Raw genomic sequence first — 12,431 nt, 5'->3', positions numbered from 1 at the left:
ACGAACCCATAGACTTGCATTGTTGATTTTGATCTGACACTTGGATCGAAATCGGATATATGTCCAATTTTTTTCCGCAGACATCTCGGTGCAAGGAAAAAGTGGAACATATGCATAGCCCCATAGAATATCATAGGTAGGAGTGCTATGCGTGAAAACCATGAAGAATATCTGTCAGGTGCATGTCTGGTGATACTTGTTCACATTCTTTCTGATGTCTGATGACTTCTTCAAAATGGTTCATGAATTTTGCGTAAAATCAAAAAATGCTCTTTATTTTTGCTATTATCCAGTTTTTTTACAACCCTTTAGTGCAAAAAATTCCATTAAAATGTCACAAAATTTGCAGGGACAAAAAATGTCATGCAAATCTAAAATCACTCCAAGGACAGGAAGGATCTAGATTACATTTGTGCAATTCTTTTGCGACTTTTTAAAGTTGTAAGTGACGAATCAGCTGAAAACATCTGGAAAACCCAAATCCTGACCCATGATGACAAACATAAAAATAAAAACAAAACAGGTGAACACATATGAAATAGACTTTATAAAAGACGCAAATTAAAAGAAAAATAAGGTGCAAAACAAAACGACAAAAAAAAAGGCACAAATGCAATAATGAATTTTGATAAATTGGCCAAGAGCAAGAGAGGATCTGATTTTACAGAGGAGTGAAATATGGCAAATGGATGTGCCGAATTATACAACAATGGTCAACTATTCACCAGCTGGGAAATGTCTAATTATTTTCCCTTGGCTCTCCATCCATCGTACTCTGTAGAGCTGATGCGTACAGTTCCTCTAAATAATAATCTGATGGTGCACATGATAATAACAATGGATAAATTCTTCCTTTTAATTTTCTTCAATTTAGGAAGAAAAGTTTCAAGATCATCCGATCCCAATCTTTGTCTCTTCAAATGCCCCCTCTTGACTGGAAGACGCCTTCCACCATCACTCCAATTCCTTCTCCCGCATCTCCAGACCAACCGGCCCGTCCCATTCTACGATGTCCATCACAAGCTGATGTCCCTGAGTTCCAGAGAGTCACCATAAGTGGAGACTACTGTGCTGGGGTAGGAACATTGCTCATGTCTTGTAACTTGTTAAAGATCATTGCTTGTTGTTCAATTAGTTCTAAACTATACAGTTAGTAAGTCATACATGTGTGATAGCAAACTCTTGACCTAAGAACACAATGATCTAACAAGCCCCACATGCACAAATGATTAATTGTTGATCTCACTGAAGCTAGCAGGTTCCCATGACTTTTAGCCATTGTGTATGGCCAGGTTTAGTTGAAGAAATAGTTGAAAAAGAACCAGTTGAATAAAGAGATGGTTGGGTTGAATACTGTCTGGATGAAGAGTTGTTTGAGAGAAAGTTGTTGTGGTGAAGAGTTGATAAGTTTGGTGAAAAGTTAGTTGGATAAAGAGTTTGTTAGCTTCAATAGTTGGTTGAGTGATAAGTTGGTGGGCTGGCTAGTTGGATGAAGAGTTGGTTGATTACATGGTTACATTAAAAACTAGTTGGTTGTTTGGCTGGCTGGATGAAGAATTTGTTGGGTGGTTGGTTATATGGTTAGATGAAAAATTGGTTGGTTGAGTGGCTGGCTGGTTGGATGAAGAGTTAGTTGTCTGGTTAGTTATTTGGTTAGATGAATAACTGGTCGATTGAGTTGCCAACTGGTTGGATGAAGTGTTAGTTGGGTGGTTGGTTACATAATTAGATGGAAAACTGGTTGAATGGCTGGCTGGTTGGATGAAGAGTTATAGCCCCAATACACATCAGACATATGTCAGTTGAACCTGCCGATATCCATGGGTTCGGCTGATGGTCTGATTTATATGGGGGTGCTGGCCAACTGATAGTCGGAGGAGATGTTGATCAGACATATCCAATTAAGGACTGACAATCGCATTGTTCTCCCTGAGATGAGCTGACTTGTCAGTTGGCTGGTTTCTCATCGAGAGCAGAAGAGTGATTGGCGGAGTGACCATTCCAGCATATGGGAGTGTCGGCAGAGATGGCTGTCAGCCGAACGATTGGCAAAAGCATCATTTGGCCAACAGCTATGTAATGTGTATGGCCAGCCTTAGTTGGGTGGTTGGCTATATGGTTAGATGAATAACAAGTTAATTGATCGAGTTGCTAGATGGTTGGATGAAGAGTTATTTGGGTGGTGGTTTTGTGATTGGATTAGAAGTTAGTTGAGTGAAGAGGTGGTAGGTTAGGTGATTGGTTGGATACAGAATAGGTATAGTGAAAACTTTGGTTACTTGCGTAAAGATTTGGTCGAGGATATGCTAACTTTAATTTTTCTCCAGACTGTGATGATATCTGAGGACAGATTTGTTTTTATTATTTAAATCTGACATTTGTATGGGAAATTTCAGCCTAAATTAAATATTCTTTAAAAAATTGCTATTATCAACAGGTTACCGTTGATGATTATGAACAAGCTGCCATCGGACTTGCCAAAGCTCTCCTAATACGGGAGAAATACTCCCGGCTGGCATATCACCGCTTCCCCAGAACCACTGCTCAATACTTGTGTACCATGAATGATGAAAACTGGAAGCTGGAAGATGAGGTGTTTCCAGGTATAGGGGTCACTTTTTATATCAATTGTGTTCAGTATGTGATTGCCCCAAAAGTCTTCTGCTGTGTGTCTACAACCAGTACAGTCAATGAAAAGTAATTTGTTTTTCACAATTAGCCACTTGCACTTCACCTGCTCTTGGACATTGTGGCTTCCAGAAGTCATAATGGGGGGATAGTGCAATATCTGGCTGTGGCATATTTAATGGAGGTACTTTCTGGTTGCAGTACTTAAAGGAATGTATCATACCTTCACATCCCGCTCTATCAGATTCATCAGTGTTTTTTTCGCTTTGCTGTTGGGCTCAGCCAATACCAATTTGTAGCACTCCTTTTCAGTCTGGCAGTGACACCACTGGTCTTCATGAAGGTCTTGGCCTTCTTCACTCCACGAGTGTTGTTGCCATCCTATACCTTGATGACATCATGGTAAAGGCACCGTCCAGAGAAAACAACTTGGAGAGCCTTCACATCGCATCTCTGTCACACTTTGGTTTGATAATTGACTATCTGAATTGTCTCTCTTCCCCTCTTGGAGTCTAACTGTTCTTCCAACACTCCTTTGGCCAGGATTTTTCTCCCAACAGAAAAAGTCCACACTCTCCAATATGAAGCCTCTTCTCTTCGGAACACAGAACCAATCTGACATTGTATGTGAATCTGGGGTATCATAGATTTATCTTTGGAAGCAACTCCATATGCCTAGTTTCATACTCTTCCTCTTCAGTGAGCTATCAGGACATGATGGGACAAGTTGAAGGGTTCTCTGGATCAGCAGATTTCTCTTCCATTAGAGGTCCGTCACCCTCTTCAGTAGTGGCTCTGCTCTCCTTCCATCTCTCATGGACGGTCTTTGCTACTGCCCCATTGATGAGTTGTTTTGATGGATACCAGTCTCCACGGCCAGGAAGAAACCTTCTAGATTGGGCAGTTCAACGAACATGGTTCCTCCAAGAGTCCACATTCCCTATCAATGACCCGGAACTTGATGGATCCTCCTCTCTCTGATGTACTAAATTCAGCCCTCAAAAAGGTCACCCTGGCAGCATTCAAGTGGACAACACAACAGCCGTCACCAACCTAAATCACCATTGAGGAACAAGGAGCACAGCGTCTATGCTGGAATCGTTCCAGATTCTACTGTGGCCAGAATATAACAACCAGACCTCCTGACAGTCCACATTCCAGGAGTAGATAATTGGATGGCCGACTTCCTCAGTCACAAAAGATTCAGCCCAGGAGACTGATGACTTCAGCCTGAGGTGTTCACCAAACTCTGCTGCACACGGAGATCCCCGGATGTTGACTTCATGGCATCCAGGCTCAACCACAAGTGGTCAAGGTTCATTACAAGATCCCAGGATCCCTGAGCTCTGGTGGTGGACCCTCCAGTCATCCTCTGACGACAAAGCAAAATAAACACTGGTGTGTCTGACAAATTGGGATGTGAAAGTTGGCATCATTGATGTCTATGTAAGATATGAATTCTTCCTCTCCTATGGCCATGTGTCTTCCAATGGACACTACGAAAAAAAGGCTTTGACGGGTGAGGGAAAAAAGGCCAATTTTTATAGAAATTATGTGAAAAATTGAAAAAGAATGTTAAAATATATTTACCATAAAAATCTGATTTAAACAATAAGTCTTTTTCTGGTGACACTTTATATATAGGGGCAATCTTTGCCCTAACTTTTATTTATCCCAAAAGAGGCATGACTTCCGAAAATAAGATGGATTGTAAATGATCCTCATGGGGTGATGACACCATCCTTTATGTGTTTATAAGTAGGAAATTGCCAAAATATAATAGAAATTGAATGTAACATTTCTAGTACAATGTGTGATCAAACCTCAAAATCTTTAATGTTTATGATGTAAATAATGTAGGGATCGTCCCAAGTAAAGGACTTCATGTTACATTCAATATAAACTCCAAGTTTCTCCATCCATTTTTATTTTGCAGTTTTTAACCCTCCACCAGGGGATGAGGATCCTTACAATGTAGAAAAACTTCCCCCAAACCTTTATTATGTTGTGAAAATGAGAGGCGGGATCCCATACGTTTACGACAACAAGGAGATGGCAGAAGCCAACGAGCCAAGAAGTTTACCATATCCCGACCTTGAGACCTACACTCTTGACCTCAGTCATATCTTGGCTCTTATCGCTGATGGCCCAACGTAAGTCAAAAATGTCATGTCTTGTAGATCTCTATGGGATGTTCTCATAGTGAAGCTTAATGGAGGCTACAGAAGAGCAGATGTTCTAATTAATCCATTCAATACCCTACTTTTTACTTACGTTGTGGCTTTCTCTAGCAAGGGACACCCATTGATAGAAGTCAGTAGAACAAATCATTTACCTCTCCACCAGGGCTGTATTGTAGGTAGGACATATCCCATGCACTGAAGCAGTCACAATCTGGATGACCTAAGGATCTCCACTACCCAGTCTTATGGTTGAGGATCCTATCCTGTTAAGGAGAGGTGGAGAGGCAGCCACTTCTGTGTGTCTGCAATAAAGGGTCAAGTGGGCTTTAACCCAGATTTTTGTCACTGAGCCTGAACAACCTTTTCTCACCCACCTCTACATGGTACGCTTGGTTGACCAGCTCATGGGATGTGTCATCCATATTTATAACTAGTTGTCTTTTTCTGGCTCAGAGAGAGAACATAAGAATGATTTGACCAACTTCTCATGGAACTCTTCAGTATGAAGAAGATAGAGCCAGGAAGCCGGGCACCTCACAATCTTCAAGGATGTCTCGTAGTGAAGACTAAGGGAGTCCACAGAGGATCAGATATCTCAACTGTTCCATCCAATTTTGAGGTCCACACAATGAGAAAAGAGTAAAATTTTACACCGATGATGGATCACACTGCATACTCTACATCGAAAGACCCTACTTTTTACTTATGTTGAGGCTTCCTCTGGCATGGGAAAGGACCAGTGGACCAGCAAGATGTCCAACGATAGAAGTCAGTGGAGCAATTTGCTTACTTCTCCACCAGGGCTGGATTGTAGGGAGGACATGTGGGGGAACATGCCCTGAAACACTCACAATCTGGATGACCTAGGGGTCTCCACCACCCACTCTTAGGCTATGTGCCCACGATGCAGAAATTCTCCGGATTTTTCCTGAGCGTTTCTGCATCTCCCTGGCAGAAAAAACGCATGCGGATTGTACATGCGGGTTGTACATGCGTTTTCCTGCCAGGGACATGCGGAAATGAAGCATTCTTCACATGCATTTCCGCATGCGGGTTGTCAAGCGCTTTCCAAGCGATTTTAGCATCACTTGGAAAGTGCTTGTCAACTTAGTCACACTATATAAATCCATGCAAACAGCATGGATTTATATAGTGTGACCGTAAAGAATGGTAAAAAATAAAAAAAATAAATATGTACTTACCTTCTGATGGCCCCCGCAGTCTTTATTCGATCTGTCCTGGCTTGCCGGCAGCTCGCGGTACATTGAAGAACCTGCCGTCACATGACTAAATGACGTCACCGCAGGTCCTTGAGTCTACCGCGATCTGCTGGCAAACGAAAACAAGCGCACCACGGGCCATCAGAAGGTAAGTATAATGTTTATTTTTTATTTTATTCTTTTTTTAACAGGCTCTATGGTACCCGGGTCCGGAGGAGAGTCTCCTCTTTTCCAAACCCTGGTACCATCCGCACATTGAAACTGTGCACATGCTGCGAAAATTTCCGCTGCGGGTTATCATTGCAGAAAAATACGCAGCACTACCAATTATTTTGCGGAAGCGCTGCGTTTTCACCGCCATTGACTTGCATTGGAACGCATGGATTCCGCATCACTGCATCTGTACATGCAAAATCCATGCGTTCCAATGCAAGTCAATGGCGGTGAAAACGCAGCGCTTCCGCAAAATAATTGGTAGTGCTGCGTATTTTTCTGCAATGATAACCCGCAGCGGAAATTTCCGCAGCATGTGCACAGCACATGCGGATTATCATTGGGGAACATGGCAGACCTTCTATCAAGCGTTTTTTAAGCGTTTCTGCAGCGTTATTGCCGCTGCGGAAACGCTTAAAAAATGCATCGTGGGCACACAGCCTTACGGTTAGGGAACCTTTGAGGTCCACACAATGTGAAAAGAGTAAAATTTGACACCAATGATGGATCACACTGCATATCCTACACCGAAAGACCCTACTTTTTACTTACGTTGAGGCTTCCTCTGACATGGGAAAGGACCAATGGACCAGCAAGATGTCCATCGATAGAAGTCAGTGGAGCAAATTGCTTACTTCTCCACCAAGGCTGGATTGTAGGGAGGACATGTAGGGGAATATGCCCTGAACAAGTCAAAATCTGGATGATCTAGGCGTCTCCACCACCCACTCGTACGGTTAGGGAACCTATCCCGTTAAGAATAGGTGGAGAGGCAGCCAATGCTGTGTGCCTGCAATAGAGGGTCAAGTGGGCTTTAACCCCAAATTTTGTTTGACCAGCTCATGGGATGTGTCATGCACATTTTTATGTAGTTGTCTTCTCTGGCTCAGAGAAGGAACATAAGAAAGTTTTGACAAACTTCTCATGTAACTCTTCAGTATGATGAGGGTAGAGCCAGGAGGCCGGGCGCCTGACAGTCGTAATCACTGGAACCTGCTATGACACATTGTGTTGGCAAGCAATGTTCTTCCCACATATAAAGAGTCGTGAACTGGTTCTTCTGGTTTGGGTTGGAAATGTTTGGAACTGCCCAGGACTCGGAATAATGGAGAGATTAATGCTTAGCTTATGACGAGTCTTTGCTGCATGCCACAAGCTTGTAATAAAACAATGGTCAACATGACAGCTCGTCACACGACCTATCCTGCGCTGACGGTGACAAAGACATTCCAGAGATGTCTATTGTAGACAAATTAGCTTTATTGTCTCCAGGAAAAGTGAGGCACTAAATATAGTATATACTTATCCTCCAATTTATTTGCAGATAATCTTTTTTTTCCCATGCAGGCAGTATAGTTGCAAAACAGAGCTGCAGTTTAAAGCATGAGGGACGGAGAGACCTGTAGACTGAGGTTATAGAACAGGACATGGATTTAAGACTATGTAAGACCCTAATATCAGCTGTGTGTAATAGAGCAAAGCTGTAGTATAAAGCATGAGATAAATACAGAGCCTAAAATGAGAAAGAAAGTGGATTTCCATCTAAGACATTAATAGACGATGCAGCTGAACTCAAATTGCTGATTGGAGGTATGTCCTAATAGAGCAGAGCTGCTGTATAAATCATGGCAGCAAAGAGCAGCCACCTGAGACTATGATGAGAAAGGAGATCAATTCCAGGCTACATAAGATTCTACTAGACCATGCAGCTAAACTGGAGTCACTGATCATAGCTATGCATTAAAAGAGCAGAGCTGCAGTATAAAGCATGAGAAAAGGACTGATAAGCAGTTTGAACCGATGGTGAAACAGGAGATGAATTTCAAACTTCGTTAACCTCTAATAGTCAATGAAGCTAAACTGGAGTCCCTGATTATAGCCATGCACTACTAGAGCAGAACTGCAGTGTAAAGCATGAGCGAAGGACACGGATAAGTTCTAAGACATTTCAGTTAACCTGATCTTAGCTGTACTGTAATAGATCAAGGCTGTATTAAAAATAAATTAGCAAGACAGGATAGGGTTAATGTCATGTGACCCAGAACGTTGTTGCCCCAATATGCAGTGACCACTGAGGATACAATCCAGCCTAATAGTGTGCGGTGTGATGAGGAGCCTGAGAGCCGGGGCCAGTGGACGCAGCTATGATGTAATCGCTGAGCGCTGCCTGTGGGCTGGTGATCTGCCAGATCTGCACTATAAAAATAAGAACATTAATACTTATTATTTTTATCAATGTTTCCCACAGAAAAACCTACTGTCATCGCAGACTCAACTTCCTGGGATCCAAGTTTAACCTCCATGAGATGCTGAACGAGATGTCAGAGCTGAAGGAACTGAAAAGTGTCCCTCACCGCGACTTCTATAATGTCAGGAAGGTATAAATATAAACACCCAAAACAATAAGTTCTTATTCTTTTTATTATATGGCTGATTGGCTTTTACTTTCAAGGAACCCATGAATTAAGGTCATTAGATGAAACCCAGGTAATGGGAAGAACAACCAAACAATCATGGTTATTAGACAAATAATCTAGTTTGGTTAGACCTTAATTGATACTTTGTTGTGATGGTGTTGTGATGGTGTTTAGATAGTTTGGTGGCCATTGATATTTTGCTAAGATGTTTTTATTTTCAGAAGGTCGTTAGATAAGTCATAAACTTTGTTTTATTTAGTCTTCGATACTTTGTTGAGTTGCTCATCAGATAACAGTTTGGTTGGGTAGTCATTGATACCTTGTTGTGATGGTCATTAAATCAGTCATACAGTTCGGTTTGATGGTGCTTGATACCTTGTTGTGATGGTCATTAGAGAAGATGAAGTTTGGTTTGATGGTCATTGATATGTTCCTAAGACTTTTATTTTAGAATCAGTGGTTGTTGGTATTTTCAGATGGTCATTAGATTATTGGACACATTCTAGTTTAAGTCGTCTTCGAAGAATAGCTGTCAGTGAAATTAACGTGGTTGTTCCAAAATTCATACAACTTGGTTAGACGGTGACTGATACTTTGTTGGGACGGTGTTTGGATAGTTTGGTGGGGTTTTCTTTAGAATTGCTATTTTCAGATGGTCATTAAATCATTGGATTAATGTTGGTTTAGGACATCTTCAATAATTTGTAGGGATGGTCATTAGATAACAGTTTGGTTTAGTGGTCTCTAACTTATACGTTATAACAGACCACCCAGCCAAACTGTTATAATATCAGAGACCTCTCAACCAAATAGTTGGTTGGGTGGTCATTGATATGTTGTGGTGATACAGTTGGGTTGATGGTGTTTGAAGACCAACATAACAAAGTATCAAATGAATCATGTAGTTTGGTTTAGATTGTGCATTGACCAGTTTAGTGCATATAGATTATCCTTGATATGATTTAGTCATATGATCTGGAGATAGATGGTATAGGTTTAGGCAATGTAGACATTAATATCGGTAAGTTGCTGTCAGAAGTCATACATCTTGGCTTGTGTAGGCAATGACGATTCCTCCTAGTTGTTTGGGAGAAGGTCATACACATTGATCTTGGGTGGATAAGTCCTTTGGAGACCTCATCTGTATTATTCACTTGGTGGTATGGACATCAATCCATTGTGAAACACATCATAATAGTTTGATTGGGGTGGATTCAGATGACCCCACCTCAGCTAGTAATGATGGATTTTTGATGGTATGGCCATGGATGATATGGACATTGGTCATTTGGGGATCTTCAATTTGGTTCTGGTATGATGGACACTCATTGAAAAAAAAGTGGACAATTGACCATCCAGTTTTCTGTATCTTCAGGTGGACACCCATATTCACGCCGCTGCCTGTATGAACCAGAAGCATTTGCTCCGCTTCATTAAACACACCTACCGCACAGAGCCAGACAAGGTGGTCACTGAGAAGAATGGGAAGAAGATGACACTCAAACAACTATTTGAGAGTCTTTACATGGATCCGTACGACCTGACTGTAGACTCTCTGGATGTCCATGCGGTAACGTATAGTTTGTAATGATCCGGGGAAGTTCTATAATTCTACAACTAGCGGCCATCCAGTGGTTGTGATGTGGACCTCTGAGATAATAGTTCAGATCTTTGACTTTTCAGGACTATGTTAGTGGTCCAGATGTCAGAGCTTGGAGAAAATACACTAGACATTCACTGCTTGAAATTATGTCCACATTTCATATGACAAAACATTGGCAACATAAGTCTGAGGACTATTAGAGGTCAGAGCGAGTATGTCTGGAATCTGTCAGCCCCCTGAGATAATAAATCAGAGCTTCCACTGTTCCAAACTCTTTATCTAGGGTCCATATCCCAGAGGGTTGAGATAATCAGGGTTAGATCTGTCAGGGCTCTGAGAAAGTAAGAAAAACTTGGACTTTCTGGAACTTTTTGAAATATCCACAATCATATCTCAAAGTTGTAAGATAATAAGCCTGAGATTTGTTCTGGCTAAAAAAAAATATGAAATGGTCACTGTCATTTCAGCAAACTTTGCATAAATCAATGTTACAAGCAAATATAAGAAATTGTAATATATCTTAGGAGAGAAATCTGCTTCTTTCCCCACTTATGAGCCACTTCTTTTCCACCCCCTGCCTCCTGCATTTATTATTCACTCCAAAGTACAGGTTAAATCTCTCTTGTGCAATATAAAATGGACTGAGGGATCAGATTACTGCCGCCTATTGAAGTGAATAGAATTTGCCTTTTAAGTTTTTTTTTTTTTTTCTGTTTTTTTACATTTTTTTGTGAGATTCCGTTTAACAAAAGATTAATGCTGAACCCACAGGGACGACAAACCTTCCACAGATTCGATAAGTTCAACGCTAAGTATAACCCCGTGGGAGCGAGTGAGCTCAGAGACCTCTACCTGAAGACGGACAATTACATAGACGGGGAGTACTTTGCTCGGATTATCAAGGTAAGGATCACATCAGCATGGGATTATATCCTATATTTAAAGGGACAGTAATACTTCTTACAGTGAGCGAGATCCATTCAGTCTTGTCACCGTGCCCCTTTATACCTCTCTTAGTCCCGCACTTCTCCATGGATTGTGTCTGGTATTGCAACTGCATCCCATTTACTTTAATTAATCTGAGCTGCAATACCAGACACAACCCATAGAGAGGTGTGGCGCTGTTTCTTGAAGAAAGCAGCCCTGTTTTCCTAATTTCATAAGACCACTTTAAATATTGCCCTAATTAAACTTGCTAATTAAACTTTGAGTCCCCTGTAGAATTAATGACAATGGTATATGTTTAACCCTCCACCTCCGGCGCTTTACTTTTTTTCTTGCCCTAGATAAGTTATGATAGTCAGGAACCCCCCCCAGATACCAGTAAGGTCCTATCACCACTAGGTCTTGTACCTTTTGAGGTCTACCCCATCCTCCAAATTCAATGACAACCATGTTGAATGCACCTTATAAAAGTCCAAATTAAAAGAGTAGCCATAGTTCTAACTTATTCTTCTTGTCCTTTTTCATTAATGCGCCCCCTGTCTGTCTGTTCAGGAAGTGGCTCGAGAGCTGGAGGACAGCAAGTACCAGTACACAGAGCCTCGGCTATCCATCTATGGTCGCTCCTCTGATGAGTGGGACATCCTGGCCAAGTGGTTCATCAAGCACAAGGTCTACTCCCCCAATATGCGCTGGATGATCCAGGTGCCGCGGATCTTGTAAGTCATTTATCGATCATAGTAAATCTAAAGCCTGTCTGGTGCCCAGTGAGGACTCATCAGTACAGAGGATGGTGTTGTGTGCAAGACAGAACCATTAATAAGGAAAGATGTAGGATAGTATGCCCCTTTAAACAGTAACCGTCACCGTTTTATATATATATATATGTAACGGGTCCGGGAGGCGGACTGTAACGGGTCCGGGAGGCGGAACCTCTGAGCTACTATACAAGGGGGCGGCCCTTGTAAGGGAGCGGGTGGCAGTCTCTGGGTGAACGGACAGGGAGTTACGGCAAGTGATCAGGGCAGTCTCTGGGTAAGGGGTAGGTACGACCTGTGATGGCTGAACCTCCGGGTAGGCTAGCAGGCAGGTGGTAGATGTGTGCTCCCAGGTGAGCAAGCGAGAGTCTCTGGAATAGCAGGTGGTCACGGCACGTGACGGCGGAACCTCCGGGCTGGCAGGCAGGTAGGTAACGGAGAAGCGCTCCCAGGTGAGCGGGCAAGAG

General features: G+C 42.1%; 1 protein-coding gene across 2 annotated transcripts in view; it reads left to right on the top strand.

Annotated features, from left to right (window-relative positions):
* The window catches only part of AMPD3 (adenosine monophosphate deaminase 3), a 96,590-nt gene that overhangs the window by 40,928 nt on the left and 43,231 nt on the right, over positions 1–12,431 (top strand). For both annotated transcript variants that reach the window (XM_073658307.1, XM_073658306.1), the window contains exons 3-9: positions 875–1,076; positions 2,438–2,603; positions 4,565–4,781; positions 8,493–8,622; positions 10,037–10,231; positions 11,036–11,167; positions 11,762–11,925. In XM_073658307.1, coding sequence (XP_073514408.1) covers positions 875–1,076; positions 2,438–2,603; positions 4,565–4,781; positions 8,493–8,622; positions 10,037–10,231; positions 11,036–11,167; positions 11,762–11,925 — 1,206 coding nt within the window. The remainder of the gene's footprint in view (positions 1–874; positions 1,077–2,437; positions 2,604–4,564; positions 4,782–8,492; positions 8,623–10,036; positions 10,232–11,035; positions 11,168–11,761; positions 11,926–12,431) is intronic.

This window comes from Phyllobates terribilis, unplaced genomic scaffold (genome assembly GCF_046119375.1).
Source record: "Phyllobates terribilis strain yellow unplaced genomic scaffold, ASM4611937v1 Scaffold_13__5_contigs__length_258822181, whole genome shotgun sequence".
Lineage (NCBI taxonomy): Eukaryota > Metazoa > Chordata > Amphibia > Anura > Dendrobatidae > Phyllobates > Phyllobates terribilis.
This window is presented reverse-complemented; position numbering and strand designations above follow the sequence as displayed.